General features: G+C 32.3%; 1 protein-coding gene across 8 annotated transcripts in view; it reads left to right on the top strand.

Annotated features, from left to right (window-relative positions):
• LOC108287401 (syntaxin-binding protein 5) overlaps positions 1 to 17,937 on the top strand; it is a 61,025-nt gene extending 43,088 nt beyond the window's left edge. For 5 of the 8 annotated variants that reach the window (XM_017505765.2, XM_017505766.2, XM_037730373.1 and 2 more), the window contains 3 exons: positions 1,230 to 1,341; positions 10,192 to 10,412; positions 12,099 to 14,319. In XM_017505765.2, coding sequence (XP_017361254.1) covers positions 1,230 to 1,341; positions 10,192 to 10,412; positions 12,099 to 12,140 — 375 coding nt within the window. In that variant the 3' untranslated portion in view covers positions 12,141 to 14,319. Of the gene's footprint in view, positions 1 to 1,229; positions 1,342 to 10,191; positions 10,413 to 12,098; positions 14,320 to 15,346; positions 16,346 to 16,531 lie in introns of those variants that run through there. The other 3 variants (XR_005196498.1, XR_005196499.1, XR_005196497.1) reach the window with 3 other exon arrangements.
• The last annotated feature ends 251 nt before the right edge of the window (positions 17,938 to 18,188 follow it).

Genomic DNA, 18,188 nt, shown 5'->3' with positions numbered 1-18,188 from the left:
AGGACACAACCCTGAAAAATACTTTTACTCCAACTATAATGATATAATAATACCATAGTATAGCAGAACTCCTACCTGGGGCCAATAGTTTACTTGCCCTTATTTCATAATTATTTCTCTTTCATGAGTGAAATGCAATCCCAGGGCCATAGTGTATTTTAGATTCACTACTATATCCTCCCAAAGTTGCCTAGTAAATAAATATTGCTACCATCCTTTTCTTAAAAAAAAAAAAAAAAAAAAAACCATCTTTTCTCTTTATGTGTTATCAACAAAACCAGTAACATGTCAGCAATCTTACTTCTCTCTTGACTGAGTTTTGCCATTTCTGTACTCTGAAAAATATTGACAGTAATTTTAGAAAAAGTACAAGGAAGACTTCCATCTCTCTGCTATATTTCTGAAATTCCAGGTATATGTTGGCATAATTCTCTTCCTAGCATGTGTTTATGAGAAAAGAAGTAGGTATCTAAATTACAAATTTCTGACTCAGCTAAATGTTATAATTACAAAACTATGCATCATCATTATTACACTGGACTTTTATACTTGCTGTTAAAAAGTTTTCTTCTTTCTGGCCAGGCATGGTGGCTCATGCCTATAATTCTAGCACTTTGGGAGGCTGAGGTAGGTGGATCACTTGAGGCCAGGAGTTCGAGACCAGCCTGGCCAACATGGCAAAACCTGTCCCTGCAAAATACAATAATTACCGAGGCATGGTGGCATATGCCTGTAATCCCACACTATCACAGCTACGCAGTGGCTGAGGCACAAGAATCACTTGAACCCCAGAGGCAGAAGCTGCAAGTGAGCCAAGCTCATGCCACTGCACTCTAGTCTGGGTGAGAAAGCAAGACTTAGTCTCCAAAAAAAAAAAAAAAAAGTCTTTCTAATGTAATTATTAATCTTATCAAATCATGAGTTATATGAAAATTTCGTCTTAAAGATTAGAATCTCCTGACAGCCTTAAGCAAAAATACTGTCTGCCTAAAATGAAAATAAAGAAAGTAATCTAGTAAAAGGAGCAAGCAGCAAATAAGTCTTAGTTTTATAAACTTAGTGTTTGAATAAGTCAGTATGTTCTATATCTGATCATAGGACATGTGCTCATTAATTGTAAATCTCAACAGGTAATGTTATAAGCTTAAAGAGTTTACAGTGATAATTCTGTTGATTATAGTTTAGTTTCCCTGAAATTTTAACAGTTACGATTTGTTTTGATTTTAAAGGAAATGTTGGGTGAACTCTTCACTCCTGTAGAAACACCTGAAGCACCAAACAGGGGATTCTTTAAAGGCTTATTTGGAGGTGGTGCACAATCTCTTGACAGAGAAGAACTATGTAAGTTGACTTATTTGATTTGGATAATACATCTATAAAACAGAAACAAGCCATGGAAATTTTTCTTATGCCTGTAAATTATGTTCACATTTTTTCTGTTTGTCACAATACTTACTATTTCCTGGTTTTAACAAATACATAAAATTATTTTCTGTTATTCTATCCCAAATCAGGGAAATCTTTTACTCAAGGAACCAAAATCGGAATAACGTTTTAGATGGCTAAAAAGTAGTATTTACAACTTTAAGTAAATAATTTAGAAAGTACTTTATTTTCAGTAAATGTGATGTTAATGCTATGATTTTCTTTAACTGATAACCTTAACTTTGAAAAAGGTTTTACTTGAACATTTAATCTATCTTTCAAAACCGCTAAGACTATTCTAGTTCATTTAAACTTCATCATAAAATAAACCTTCTGGTTCATTTACTACCTTCCACATAGTTGATACAAGTTAATAGTTTGTCTTTGAATGAACTAATGGAATCAGTGAATGCTTGACCTTTCTTATAAATGGAAGCTACTATCTATCCTTTGAATTTTTTTTCTTTTTTGCTAAAATATTTAGAATTGTTGTTTCATGTTAATTGGACTAATTAGAAAAACTGTAACATTAAATAGCAGTAAGTAGCAGTGCAGTGAATTTTTTTTAAAAACCACCCAAAAGATTCATCTATAGTTTTTAGTTTAAAAAATGAAGACTGTTAAAGTCAGTGGGGACTGATAATTTGAAATAAAATTCTCACTGAGAAAAATGTATGAAGTTATATAAAACTCAGAAAACCTATTCCTAAACTTTCTTTAAAACATCAAAGAAGTAATACTATAGTAAGGATTTTTCAAGAACAATATCCATGAGGAAAGATAGAAGCCCCGCGTGGAGAGTCTGGCAACTTGGGGCTCTGACTCTGCAGTACTTTGCTAATGAGGCTAAGGTACCAAGCTGTGCTAGGGCTAGCAAGATGGGCTCCCCCTGCTGACAAGAGTGGGGACCCTGAAATAACTCCTGCTATTTGCAAAGACTCAGAGTATGGGTGAACTGGGAATAAACTACCCACCTCCCCTCCACACACGGGAGGAGTGGCTTCAAATATCTGGGTGACCTGTAAAGTCTTCAGTGTTAATTAAAGTTTTTTTCTAGACTGCTAGAGTCCATAGATCCTGGCAGAAGCAAATGAAAAAAAAAAAGATCTCAGAAAGAATGTATTGTATTCCAAGTGCTCAAACTATCTCTACAAATAGTTTTTCAAATATGTAGTCATAGATAACCAGGAACACTAGGAATCAACAGCATGATTAATGAAACAGAAAAGGCAAAAAGATGGTTACTTCAAATATTGGAATTATCAGACACAGACTATAAAATAATTATGAATAATTATTGTGTTCAAGAGGATAAATATCATGCCTCAACATTGTATCACATAACTGAGAACTGTAAAAGTCAATAGCGGTAGATGTGAAAAAACCCAGAATGAAATTCTAGACCTGAAATATTCAAAAACTCAAATTAACCCAATGGATAGGCTTAACTACAAATTAGACAAAAGTGAAGAGAGAATTATGTAACTTAAAGATAGGTTAGGAGAATTCATCCAAAATGTAGCACAAAGAAACAAACAAACACAAAACATGTAGGAGAAGATTAAAAAAAGAAGTTGCTGTGAGAAGATTTAACATGTTTAGACCTATATGTGTCCCCTATAAACAATGTACATTTCTTTCTATTTAATTAATTAATGTATTTTTAAAGGCAGGGTCTTGCTCTGTCACCCAGGCTGGGATGATAGTAGTGTGATCATGGCTCACTGTAGCCTCAAATTCCTAGACTCAAGCGATCCTCCTGCCTCAGCTTCATGAGTAGTAGGTGGGTCTAGAGGTGCATACCACCACTAAGTTTTTAAATTTTTTGTAGAGACAGGGTCTTGTTATGTTGCCCAGGCTGGTCTCAGACTTCTGGTCTCAATCAGCCCTCCCAGCTAAACTTTCCAAAGTGCTGGGATTACAGGCATGTAATCCCATACATATATATGTAGTATATAAATGTGTGTGTGTGTATAAATGTGAGAAAACTTTTTAGAATTGATAGATGATAGTGATCCACAAATTTAAGAAGCCTAATTCCAATGACTTTAACATTTTTCAGTTAGCTAATCTCATTAATATATAGTACACCAGAGACAGAGAAAATTTTTAATCTGGCTAGAGAAAAATTATAGATTTTTTAACGAATAGACACTGATACATGACTTCTCAACAGCCAAAGATGGTAAGATGATCTTCTGTATATTGACAGAAAATGATAGTTATATTTAATTCATAATTCTATACACACAAATTCTTTAAGAATGTGACATTTTTAGACAAATAAGTAAACCTTACCATCACACTAAAGGGGATTCTGAAGGGTACACATCAGATGGAAGGAAAATAATCTTGGATGGGATATCAGAGACACAGAAACAGTGATTTGGAAAGAAAGTAATATGTGGATAATATAATTAATCTTTAGAAACTGCAAAACAAAGATGTATAGTATGTGTATATACACGTACACAAACAATAATATGGCCCATATTATGTCATAACATTAAGGTGTTTAGAAAGAGTAAATGAATTTAAGGTGATCTGAGATTCTTGAATTTTTGGGGAAACTTGTAAAAAGTATTCATTAGCATTGATAAGGACACATGTAATTTATAGGATAACCTGTAAAACTTAGCAAAATAGAACATAACTTCCATATGAATAGCGGGTAAATCACAGTCTTACCAAGACAAAGCAAAAAAAGAGAGAATACAAAACAGGTGGGAAAAACAGGTAGTACATAAAGCATGGTAGATTTAACTTAAATATAATTAATGGTAGTAAATGTAGGCAGAATAAATGTTTCAGCTAAAAGACAAAAATTGTTAGACTTAATTTGAAAAGAAAAGAAGGCCGGGTGCTGAGGCTCATGTCTGTAATCCCAGAACTTTGGAAAGCTTAGCCAGGAGAGTGCTTGAGACCAGGAGTTCAAGACCAGCCTGGGCAACATAACAAGACCCTGTCTCTACAAAAAATTTAAAAACTTAGTGGTGGTATGCACCTCTACACCCACCTACTCATGAAGCTGAGGCAAGAGGATCACTTGAGCCCAGGAGTTTGAGGCTACAATGAGCCGTGATCACACTACTGTCATCCCAGCCTGGGTGATAGAGCAAGACCATCTCTAAAAATACGTTAATGAATTAAATAGAAAGAAATATACATTGTTTATAGGGGGCACATATAAAACCTAAGGACATGCAAAGGTTGAAATTTTAAAAAATGGAAAAGCATAATCACAAATGAAGAATCAGCCATCAAAGAATTTATGAGCATTGGTATGCCAGTAAAGTAGTACTTAAGAGTGAAAATTGTAATCTTAAATACGTCTTAGNAAAAAAAAAAAAAAAAAGCATGAAAGTGAGAGAGCTGAGCATTCATCTCAAAAAGTTAGAAAAACAGCAAAATAAACCAAATAAAGAAGATGAAGATATTTATGAAATAGTAAAATGCAATAGAAAAATTAACAAAGCTATCTTAGTTCAGGCTGCTATATCAAAATACCATAAACTGGGTGGCTTATAAACAGCAGAAACTTATTTCTTACAGTTCTGGAGGTTGTTAAGTTTGAGATCAAGGTGCCAGCAGGATTGAGTTGTTTGGGGACCCTATTCCTGGCTTACAGACAGCCTTCTGGCTGCATTCTCATATGAGGGAAAGAGAGCAAGCTACCTCTCTGGCCTATTTTTAGGGGCTCTAATCCCATTGATGAGGACAATACCCTTATTACCTCACAAAGGCCCCACTTCTGACATTACATTAGGGAGGGATTAGATTTCAACAAATGAATGGGTGGGGGTTGGGGGGCACACAACTATTCAGTGTGTAACAAAAGCCAGTTAATTCTCTAAGAGTCTAATAAAAATGATAACCTCTAGTGAAACCAAGCACAAAAAAAGAAATGTACAAGTAAATGCTATTAGAAATGAAAAAACAAGGAATAACACTGAAGTTAAAAATAAAAATGTAATATATAACTTAATTTTTCTAGGAATTTGTTTACCAATTATAACAGTGAAAATGGACAATAAGATAAATTTAAAAACACTAGTAGTACTATAACTATCAGACATGGAAGCCATCATTTTAAACTTCTCTACAAGTAAACTTCTGGTACAAATTTTGCTTTCTTAATATTTCTTCCAAATATTTAGGGAAAAAAATAATTCAACTCCCTCACAAACTCTTTCAAAAGACAGGAAAAAATAGGTACACTCATCAACTCAATTTGTGAGGCTAACACAACCTTGATACCAAGAACCAAAGTAGTATTAGGAAAAAAACAAAGGCAGATATCATTTATAGAGAGAAAGTCTGAAATGAAATATTAATATAGCAAATAATATATAATAAATACAATATACCAAGACTAAGTTTGATTTGTGTCATGAATTCAAAGTTGATTTATTGTTTTAAAAAATTCAGTATCCATTCCTGATAGAGATTCCTGGAAAGTAAATTGCAAATATCACTCAATGCAGGAACATTAAATGATACTCAAAACTTTTACTTTGAAATTAGGAATGACACATAATCCCCACTATTACCACATACATTCAGCATTCTTTTCAAGTCCCCAAAGGGTGTGGAAAGGGAAGAAAAAATAAACGAGTACTATAATAGGAAACAGAAAACAAAACAGTCATTTGTAAATGATTTGATGACATATTTGGAAGAACCAAAAGAATCTATAGGTAAATTGTTAGAAATAACAGAGGTTACCAAACTTACTAGATGTAATCATATACAAAAATAATGTTTAATTTGTATTAATCAGAAAAAATGAAGTGTTTAAAATTACTATTTGTATCAGTTGCTGCTGTAACAAATTACCACAAAATTACTAGCTTAAATGAACCCAGTGTATTACCTTATAATTCCATAGGTTAGAAATCAACACAGGTCTTACAAGTGTTCCCTGGGCTGTGTTTCTTGTTGGAGGTTTCAGGGGAGAATCCATTTTCTTCCCTTTTTTAGCTTCTAGAGGCCACCTACATTCCTTGGCTTCTAGTCCCATTGTTAGTATTCAAAGCCAGCAACCTTGCATATCTCTATTTTTCTGAAGCCACATCTCTCTTTGCCCACAGCTGGGAAAAAAAAAAAATAAATAAAAATAAAAATAAAAATGAATTAAAAAATTTAAAAAAAAAGTATTTGCTTTTAAGGACCCATGTGATTAGGTTAGGCTCACCTAGATAATGCAGGATGAACTCTGTGTCTGAGTCTCTAACTTAGTTACATCTGCAAAGATCCTTTTCCTATTTAAGGTTTCCTATGTAAGGTTCCAGGTATTAGAATGTAGCCATCTATGGGGGAAGTGGGACCTCCCATAGTACTTTTTTTAAATTTGGTACCTAGAAATAAATCTTAACATGGCCAGAATCTCCATGGAGAAAGTAGAAAATTAGAAAACTTTGTTGAGAGAAGTTAAAAAAGATTCAAACAAATGAATGAGTATACCATGTTCATGGAATGGAAGACTCAATAAAAGATACCTGTTCTCTCAAAACTGATGTGTGTATGTACATATACATATACACACTTAATGCATTTCTAATCACAATCCTTCCAAAAATGTATAGCTAATTCTAAATTTTATATGCATATTCAAAGAGCTCTTACCACTTTTATTCTACATAGGAATGGAGGCTTTAGCCAGGGAAATTCGGCAAGAAAAGCAAGTAAAAGGCATGCAAATTGGAATGGAAGAAGTAAAACTACCTCTGTTTGTAGATCATGTAATCCTTTATATAGACAATCCTAAGGAATCCACACAAAAATAGTTACAGCTAATAGTTTCAGCAAGGGTGCAGAATACAAGATCAGTATAGAAAATGAATTGCATTTCTATACACAAGCAATGAATAATTCAAAAATGAAATTAAGAAAACAGTTTTATTTATAGTAGTATCAAAAAGATAATAATTTAACCAAAGAAGTGTAAAACATATACAATAAAAAGAAATAATTTAACCAAAGAAGTATAAAACATATACAATAAAAACTTCAAAATATCATTTTAAGAAACTAAGACCTAAATCAGTGGACCAACATCTCATGTTCATGGAGTAGACTTAACATTGTTAAGAGGGCAATATCCACAAACTGATCTATACATTTAACACAGTCCCTGTCAAAATCACAACTTTTTTTTTTTTTAGGAAGCAACAAGCTGTCTTTAAAATTCATATGAAAATGCAAAGAATTCAAAATTGCCACACACACACACACACACACAACTGAAAAAGCAAAAAAGCTGGAGGGACTCAAACATTCCAGTTTCAAAACTTATTACAAAGCTATAGTCATTAAGACAGTGTGGTACTGACGTAAAGATAAATAGAGTCCAGAAGTAAGCTCATACATTTATGGTCAACTGATTTTTTTACAAGGATGCCAAGAAAATATATGGCCAACAATTTCAACAAGTGATGTTGGAATAACTTGATATTCACCTGCAAAAAAAAAAAAAATGTTGGGCCCCAACTTTACCCTACACACAAAAAATAACTCAAAATCATTCAAAGATCTCAATATAAGAGCTAAAACTGTAAAACTCTTAGAAGAAAACAGGTATAAATTTGTGTAACCTTGGATTATGCAGTGGTTTCTAAGATGTGACACCTACATCACAAGCAAGCAAAGGGGAAAAAGAAAAGATTGATTGGCATTCATCAAAATTTAAAACTTTGTGCTTGAAATATACTATCAAGAAAGTGAAAAGATGATCCAAAGAATGGGATAAAATATTTGCAAATCACATTATCTGGTATCAGATTAGGTCTAGTGTCCAGAATATATTAAGAACTCTTAAAACTCAATAATGAGAAGACAAATAGACCAGTTTTTAGGTGGAGTTGTGTATTAGTCTATTCTCATGCTGCTAATAAAGACATACCCAAGACTAGGTAATTTATAAAGATAAAGACATTTAATGAACTTACAGTCCCACATGGCTGGTGAGGCCTCACAATCATGGCGGAAGGCCAAGGAGGAGCAAAGGCACATCTCACATGGCAGCAGGCAAGAGAGCATGTGCAGAGGAACTGCCCTTTTATAAAAGCATTACCTGATCTTGTGAGATTTACTCAATATCATGAGAACAGCATGAGAAAACCTGCCCCCATGATTTGGTTACCTCCCAGTGGGTCTTTCCCATGACATATGGGGATTATGGGAGCTACAATTCAAGATGAGAGTTGGGTGGGGACATAGCCAAACCATATCAAGCTCAATAGATATTTATCCAAAGAAAATATACAAATGACAGATAAGTGCCTGGAAAGGTTTTCAACATCATTTGTCATTAGGGAAATGCAAGTCAAATCTACAATGTGATAGATACCACTTCAACACTTACTAGGATGAATATCATCAAAAAGATTCACAATAACAAATACTGGCAAGGATGTGGAGATATTGGAGCCCCCATACATTATTGGTCAAAATGTAAAATGGTGCATCCTCTTTGAGAAACTGACTGATGGTTCCTCAAAAAATTAAACATATAGTTATCACATCCAGCTATTCTGTGCCTACATATATACCCAAGAAAATTGAAAACATGCATTTATCCAAAAATGTGTATAAATGTTCATAGTAGCTTTATTCACAATAGCCAAAAAGTGGAAACAACCCAGATGTCCATCAGCTGATGAATGAATAAGCAAAATATACTTTATCCGCAAAATATGTTGTTCAGCCATAATAAAGGATGCATGCTACAACATCAATAACCTTTGACATTACTCTCAGTGAAAGAAGCCAGCTACAAAAAGCCACCTATTATAGGAATCCATTTAAATGAAATGCTCAGAATAGGCAAATTTATAGAGGCAGAGAGTAGATTAGTGATTAACAAGAACTGCAAAGAGTGGGAATGGAAAGTGACTGCTAACAGGCATGGAGCTGCTTTTGCAGTGATGAGATGATCAGGAATTGGTGATGGTGATTCACAGCCTTGTGAAAAAAGTAAAAATCACCAGTGTATTCACTTTAAAGAAGCAAATGCTGTAGTATACAAGTTATACTTAAAGAAAAAGGAAGGAAAGAAATGTAAGCTGAGGAACCAGGAAAACTGGGATTGGCTTTTAAAGAATTTAAGACTTTTTGCAGTGATCTAAGTGGTAAGTAAAAAGCATCTGGATACCAAAGGGAAAGAAAACAGTCAATCCCAAGATCTTTTGAAGGAAAAATGTCATCTATTTTGTAAGTGACAAGATAAATGGAAAAAAAGAAAATAATATCGCATACCTACAATTTTTGGAGACTAAAATAGGCTACTGAATAAATTCTTCATTTCTCTTTACTTCTGAGTCTAAGCATAGTATATTTTAAGAAAAGGAAGTATGGAGTAAATAATCAAATCTGTATATTTAAATTTAAATCTGTCTATTTGAAGCTAAATATCTTTCATTTTTTGCTCACACAAGAGCAGTTTTTTGTCATTATATAAGTTGGTATCAATATACCCATTATTTGTTTCATTAAATATTTACTATCTCCCTTTTTGTGTAAGTCTTGCTGTATGAGCTAGTATAGAATATTTAATGTACATTGTGTTTTTTCATGTTTAAAAAAGTATCTAAAATTATTAAACCAATCATAACAAAAGAAAGCATGTATTAAGCATATTTCACTTTATAATTTTATTTCAATTATATTACCATTCAATCCAAAAATGGTATTTTAATGCTATCATGTAGTAGGATTTTATATTAGTAAAATGTTTGTTTTTTGAGTTTGTTTATCAAATTTTTTCAGTTGGAGAATCATCCTCAGGAAAGGCTTCAAGGAGCCTTGCACAGCATATTCCTGGCCCTGGTGGCATTGAAGGTGTGAAAGGGGCAGCATCTGGAGTTGTCGGTGAATTAGCACGAGCTAGGCTGGCACTAGATGAAAGAGGGCAGAAACTTGGTGATCTGGAAGAAAGAACTGCGGCCATGTTATCAAGTGCAGATGCATTTTCCAAACATGCTCATGAGGTAAGACTCTCAAGCAGATATTTGAACAAAAAGCCCTAGGTAAAGCAAGTGTGAATGTTATTTTATTTTTATAGCTATTGTATTTCTACACCCATGAATTTGCATATATTTATTGCACAATTGCAAGTTCCTGATTTTTGCCACCAAAGGGAACCATTACAGGAATGTATCTTCAGTAGCCTTTGGTTTCTTATTATAAGATTATAAATTTTGAAAGAACCTGCTCACCTTCAGGCATTTGGTAAGCAAAGCTATTTCTTAAGGAATGCAATACCAATGTTAATTTTTCTTAATGCCGCAGTGTCTGCTGCCACCTTGTCCTACAGAAAGAAATAATTTGCCTCTTTGAATCTTCCACGTAGATATAAATATAAACAATACTAAGTCCACTTTGCGGACCAGTTCATAGAGATGAGCAGAGATGCATTTTGCAATGAAGTTCATCTTGATGGACCCAGGAAGTCATGGTAGAGCTCAGAAACGCGTGGTGTAAAGTGCGGGTCCCTGACTGGTCCCCTTACACCACATCATGCTCTTTAAAAGCTGAATTTAAAAACCTTTAAGGGAAATACACGTTTTTCATTTTGACACACAGGCCTGCTTTTCCTTGATGCTTTATACTAGATTACTTCACACAACTAGTTCCTAGGCTAGCCCTTGAGGACATTTTGAATTTGTCTGAAAAAACAATTTTAAGGTTGTTTTCTAACTTGATCGCCCAATCTGTAGTCATAGCTCTTCTTTAAATTTTTCAATCAAAAGTCATTTCTCCCTTGCTCGAAAATGTGGAAAGCTAGAATGCATGAAGTGGTAACTTGACCTGGAAGATACTTGTCTGGGGCTTCAGAGAGATTCAGAGTTCCTTTATGAGTACTTGTACTATACCCACAGGCACCTCAGATACAGGCTAGTGGTGGTCAGTCTAGGTCAGGATTTTAATTGTCATAACCCTCCACGCGATTGTATGATCTCCACGGCATGTAGCACTTCAGTCAATCTCAGAATATATACATATTCTGAATATTTAACCAAGAGCTTAATCTCACACTGGTAGCTTTCCTTTCTACCAAAAGTTGTTCTTGAGTCATATTTCAGAGTCTAAGGATGACAGTATATTGAGGTAGTTACAGTCACAGGTTCTTGAATTAGACTTCCTGGGGTCAGATTCCAGTTTCACCACTACATTACCTTGAGTAACCTCTAGAAGCTTCAGTTTCTTTTATTAAATGGGGAGAAAAACAATGCCTAGCCCAGGAATTGTTGTGACGAGCAAATGAAATCAAGTAGAGAGAGTGTGTATGCGGTGTCTAGCTCAAGAGTAGATGTTCAGTAAATTTGAGATGACAATAGAAGTAGCATTTTCAATCTTTAATTCCCCAGTTCTTCAAGCATTACTTTTAATTTGTAGTACAAAATAAAAATTATCTTTTATGTTACTAGCTTACGTCACCAAATTATGTCACATTTCTAAGAAATCTGAGGAACTTCTAGGCTAGTTCTTAATGGATATCGTATTTTTTCCTCTAAATAGGATAGTTCTTACTGCTTTCAATAAGTTGAAGTAAGCAATATAATAGCACTACAGAATGTTGCAGAGTGACATAATGTTTTGGAAAAATATAGAAATCACTTACAAATATTGTTGTTCTGGCATTTTAAAAACATGTTTTATTTTTTTCCCTTTAGATGATGTTAAAATACAAAGATAAGAAGTGGTACCAGTTCTGACAACCAGAATCCAATAAGTCCAACTTCAGCCGGAAGGAAAAATGTTATCCATTTTTATTACATTATTTAGAAAAGTTAACATTAAAGGGATGTTCGTCACTGGATACTGTTCTTTCCTAGCACAATCATGCACTGTTTTACCTCTGTCATATGGCTTTAACTGAGGAGTGTTCACACGGACTCGAAATGGAGTATATGGTGTGTGCCAGTTATGAATTGACACTTTGGGAACTAAACAGGTCACAAGTGACAGATGAAGAAACCAAGGGGGATGCTGAGGAGACATGATGCAGGGACTAATCCTGGATCATTCCTGTATTAAACTTTCATATGCCAAAAGGTTTTATGCCGTTTTATCTGCCATCAGTGTTTGACCTGTTTGGGGTGGAGGCAATAAGTCAGAAGTCTTGAAGCTGAAATAGTTATATATATATATATATATATATGTCATTGGACTGGATTATAAACAGCTGTCTTGGACTTTCCCTCTCTTAAAGCTGACTGGTCATCAGTATCATTAGTGAAAAAGAAACAAACTGTTTGTTATCATATCTTTAGACAGATAAGCTGAATGGTGGGCTTTAAATAAAAAAACATACACATAGTTGACTTGTGTATGAGCTACTCTTGGATTCTTGTTATTATAGACTTGTATTTAGTTCATATTTTGTCAAAAGCAAAACAAGAAGATACATCACTTTTCATTGAAAAGAAAAGTGTAGAGCATGACTGAATTGCTCATCATTCTGGGAGTTTCCATGTAGTGGCTATGCAGTGTGGAAAGTGAGAAAAACCTCCATTGTGGTGAGGAGAATACTTCAATGTCCTTTGTCCTTGTTCTCATTAATTCAGCTAAAGGTGGATTTGACCAAAATAATACTGGTTAAATTTGTAGAAATGTTGAAATTGGCTATGTTTTTAATTTTGCTTGAATTTTTATAAAATGTTTAACCAAATGTACCTTTGCATTCTTTAATTAAAATTGCTTAAAAAAAAAACTTTCATTATTTCAGTAAAATGCTCAGCTCCCTTTTTAAAATGTCCTTTATTTGCTAACAGTTCCAATACACTCAGGTGATGAGCCAATTAAATCTTAGTGCACATGCTATCGCATGGAAAATTACAAGCATCTGTTGTCAGTAATTATCTATATAAGAGTTTAGTCTGATGACTTACAAAATATTTTCTGTAGAAATATACTGTAAATCTGTACATATATCCTTTCAAGGTTTTAAAAAGCCAAAAAGAAAGGAATATATGTACACTTTGATAACTAAATTATTTCTGTATTGGAATATAATACAGTTCAAGACCAGCAATGGACAATGAATGATTGTTTCACAGAATAGCATTAAAGACAGGAAAGAACCACCTAATAGATCTAGAAGTGAGCAATCTCAGAATACAGACTAATTTGAGATTATTATTGATTGTTGTTAAAGCAACCAAGCAGAAGCAAAATGGAAGCATTAAAATTAATGTTAATGAAATTTAAATATTGTCTTCTATAAAAAATTGTTTTAAATAATTTTGTTTTTGCATTAAGAGATAATCAGAACACGAATTGATAGTAAACAAGATGATTGTTTTTCTATTTCATATGATCATTAAAGGAATATGTAGGCCATCTTAACTTTTTCATACAGTCTGTTATGCANATATTTTCCTCTACTCTTCATTATTAAAGCTTTTATGTTTACATGTTATAACGTGCACTACTAGATACAAAAGTTTACATCAAAGTTTACTTTAAATATAATTTGGTAGGGACTAAATATATGTGATAGAGATAATTGATCAAGCCAAAAGAAATATTTTTAAAATAAGTCCTTTTCAAAAGTTTTTGAGTTTATAGAAAGTACCAATGAATAATATATTTCTGTTAATGTCAGCTGTCTGAACATTCAGCAGTTTATAAATTGCTTAATTTGTGTTATCTATTATCTAATAAACCCATCATTCCATGATATGTCACAGGAAGTGTTAGGTCCTATTTTAAGGTACAGTTTTGTGAATGTCATCAATAAAATCAACAGTTATGGATTTGAAGAAGTTGAGAAGCATTATGTAGATTAATATACTGGTTGGTTCCGTATCTATGTGGAAGGTCATATTAGCCGCAATTATTTAATTTGCTGTGTTGTGTTACATAACACAAATATATTGTACATTAACTTCATTTTTACTGTCATTTTTCCTGTTGTATACAAAATGAACTAATCTTGTCATTATTTTCAAATATAGAAGTATATACATTTACCTTAAATGGATTTCCAAGATTTTATAAGAAAATCTTAAATCAGTGTTTTATTTTAATTTTTAAATTAATCTGCAGATTATGCACAACAAACTAGAGACTCAGTTAGGATTAGAAAGCTTAAATTATGTTTGAGTGTAGGAAATAGGCTTCTTAGAGTTATACTGGATTCAGCCTGTAGATAAGAAGACAATCTGCAGTAATAACTAACCCAGGGAATTTGTTGTAATTTGAGAGGTAACATCTCTGTTTTTTTTTCCTTATTAAATACAGAAAGTAATAGTCACCAGCAAGCCACAATTTCAAAAAAAAAAAAAAAAAAAAAAAAAAAAAAAAAAAAAAAAAAAAAAAAAAAAACAAAAAAAAAAAAAAAAAAGAAAGTAAAAATAGAAAATATCAGAAAAATGAAAGGTTTTTGTGTGCCCTCTCCATATCCTCAACATTGTTTTGTTGCATTTGTCCTTGACTCTAAAATCATTGAAGTATTCATGATTAGTAGTTTGTAAGCAGGAAGTGGTTTTTCTGTATGTAACATATATCCAGTTCATTTCAGTTTTCAAACTAAAATCCATATATATTTGCTGAGAAAGTTATTTAAAATCTTATATTCTAACAAATTCTATACATTACATCCATTTGAAGTTTTGCATCATCTTAACACTTTCGCTTTGCATTTCAATTGTACAAAGTGTTTCCAAAAAATGGTTATAGATTCGACTGAGCTATTACTAACTTCTCAATTTGACTTTTTATGGATGTGAAAAACGCTGCTACTTGTCTGTGTTATTATGTGTAAGTATATTACAATTTAATTAAGTACAGTAGTTTAAAGTAAGAAGCTTTTTTTTTTTTTTTTTGCTTAGAACTTCTTAATTGTAGGTCCTCTGAAGCTATTTCATGTAGATATGTGAGGGTTTTAAACAAGTCTGAAAGTGTTACATACTTTTAGGTTATAGGGGTGCTGGGGAGACCGCTGAGGAAAGGAAGAATATGTGGAAGACGCCACGGAGTTCAAAGTTTTACCCTGGATTCTATATTCCATATATGTTTTGCTTAAGGCATTTCTCATGTGACATTAGAAAAGCTATATCCAAAGGTAAATTTTTTGTGGCAAAGATTTATTTTACAACTTAACTTTTGGGATTTTATTTGTTTCCGCAAAATAAAGAGCACTGAATTTTAAACTTGAATTTTTTCTGCACTTTTTTAGGTAATGAAAACTTTTTATTATTATTTAATCCACATTGCTCAGTTTAAACCAAGTAATACATGTGTATAAAACATACCAAAATCATGAATATGCTGCTAGCTTTACCTTAAACAAACTGATCAGTTTTAAAACCTTTAATAGGGTTTTATATAGATTAAAACATAGTAAAATAATCTGCTGTATGTTTCAGTGTTCTTGGTCTTAAATTATTGCAACACTTTCAGATTTGTTTTAAGATCATACGGTAACATATTTATACATACTGCTAGAAAATATACTTTTAGTTTTAAAATGGAATTTTTATAAATGTACTTTAATTTTAAAAATGGTGAACTTGTTAAGTTTAAGTCAAAGTACTTAAAAAGTATGTATATTATCCATACAAAAAGTTATGTTTTACACTTATAATAAGAAATATTGGTATCTCATATCGAGATACAATTAATTTTAAAAAATCATACATCATTTAAAAATCTTCACACATGAACCGGAAAGATATCATTTCTGTGGTTTAAAAAAACCCTCTCTTGAGCATTTTCAAATATTAATTTATTTTGGGGGAAAATGCCCACAACAATAATTGCAAGATCTTTCTCAATAGCTTCAGCTTGCTGTTGGATGCCTACCTTAACTATTGTTTAAAAATATAGATATATATAGATTATATATATATATTTAAAATAGTTTTCCAGGTATTTTCTTCTACCTTTTTTAAAAATAAATTTCCAAAAATGAAAACAGAGTTTATGTATTTTTGTCAATGAAGGTTTTTATTTTGTAGTTTATAGAATTTGTTCCTTATCAGTTTGATACTTGATCAATATTCTTATCAATATTCTTAGACTTTTTAATCTGTATTTATTTTGGGGAAAAAAAAACTCCTATATCTTAAATGTCCTTTTTTTTTTTTCTTTTCCCTTTTAGGGTATTTGTTCTCTTGGATTGAAATTTATGCCCACAGATTTTTCTTTTCATTTGAAAATGAATGTGAAGATACTGTTTACAGCTTTTGTTTATTGCACTTTTCATCACTCTGATCAATTTCTTGTAAAGTGCTATGGAGTTTATTTTTCCTGTGAATATTAATGATTTTACTACGGCCTCAGAAATTTAAAAAAGGTCTATAGACAGAAAACAGTTGTTGCAACCAAAACAACCAAAACAACCAAAAAAAAAAAAAAAAAAAAAAAAAANCCGTGGGTGGAAACTGGCTTACCTTCCTCAGCTGAATTAAATGATTTTAATAACTTCCCAATTGCCAGGGTTATAACATTGCTTTCTTTAGTTACTAATACAGTAAAATTAATTTTTAAAATATAGCATTCATTTACAAATTGAGTACAGTAGTCCAGGGCTACATGTAAGTGCTCTCTTTATTCTTTACATCAGAAAAATCATGAATGTCAGTTTTGCCAGTATTTTACAATGAGGCTCATGGTTTAAAATTTTATAGTTTATGACATGTAAATAAACCAGTATAATTTATTGTAGGTTGTTTGACTCAGGCATTTTAAATGGATATAGGTTAATGGCAATGGAATTCTATTTATTTGGTAGTTTGTTTTTTTATATACTTTTGCTATTTGTGTTGTCTACACTTTGCTTCAACTGAAGACAGTGTATGGAGTTGAAAATAAAATCAATATAGCAATGGAAAGCAATGCAAAGAGGGTAAATCATGTTTTAATTTTTTTAACTTTTTTTTTTTTTGTAAATAAGTAGTACTATGATACTTTAGGTGTGACCTCTGTTCCACATGATAGAACCAGAAAAACACTTTGCTTTCTAGTTCTACTATTGGTTCATTGTAAATGCACTACCAAAAGACAATATGAAAAAGAGCAAGATTAAATTTTCATAACATTGTCCACTTCAGGGGCAAGCATGCTTGATACAGAGCTCTAGCTTGTGTATACCTTAAACTGTAACTTGCAGGTGTTTTTTGGTTGCTGCACTTTTTATTTAATCTTGCTCAGTCCCAGTAACTATCTCCAAGGTAATTGCTGGAATATGCATTTTGAAATACGGTTAAAAATATATATGTGTATAGTTTCATCTAAAAAGAAAAGCAGTATTGCAAACACTAAAAACGTGTTCAACTTTGTAGTTATTTTGCATTCCTGTACTTTACAGACTGTCATCACAGCAAAAAGTTTAAAATTAGGTAATGAAATATTTTTGTAAATAAATACCGTTAAGCTGGTATTTTAAAAATGTATTATAAATTAATGTTTCTGGAAAATGTTCATATAAATGTATATGAATGTCTCTTTATGCTGAAGGGCTCTGATTGGGCAAAATAAAATACTCTAATCTCTCCTGAAACTAAACAAGCCCTTTTTCCTGGAAAATTTGTTTTAATTTTTTTCTGAATTATGTAATTAATATATTAATAACCTAAGAAAAGAATTGTTAAAAACATAATTTCCACATTTACTGAAAGTGAAGCTAATCGTGTAACTCAAGTAACACTAACTTTATTTTTCTTGACTATATGTGATTTTTGTTGAAAAACACCTACCCCTTTGTTGGGGTGGATGGAAAGTAAAGGAGACCGGGTGAGAATAAGGAATAGGGATGA

Source organism: Cebus imitator, unplaced genomic scaffold (assembly GCF_001604975.1).
Source record: "Cebus imitator isolate Cc_AM_T3 unplaced genomic scaffold, Cebus_imitator-1.0 Scaffold341, whole genome shotgun sequence".
In the NCBI taxonomy this organism is placed as follows: Eukaryota; Metazoa; Chordata; class Mammalia; order Primates; family Cebidae; genus Cebus; species Cebus imitator.
Note: the sequence above shows the minus strand (reverse complement) of the source record. Positions and strands in the feature narration are given on the sequence as shown.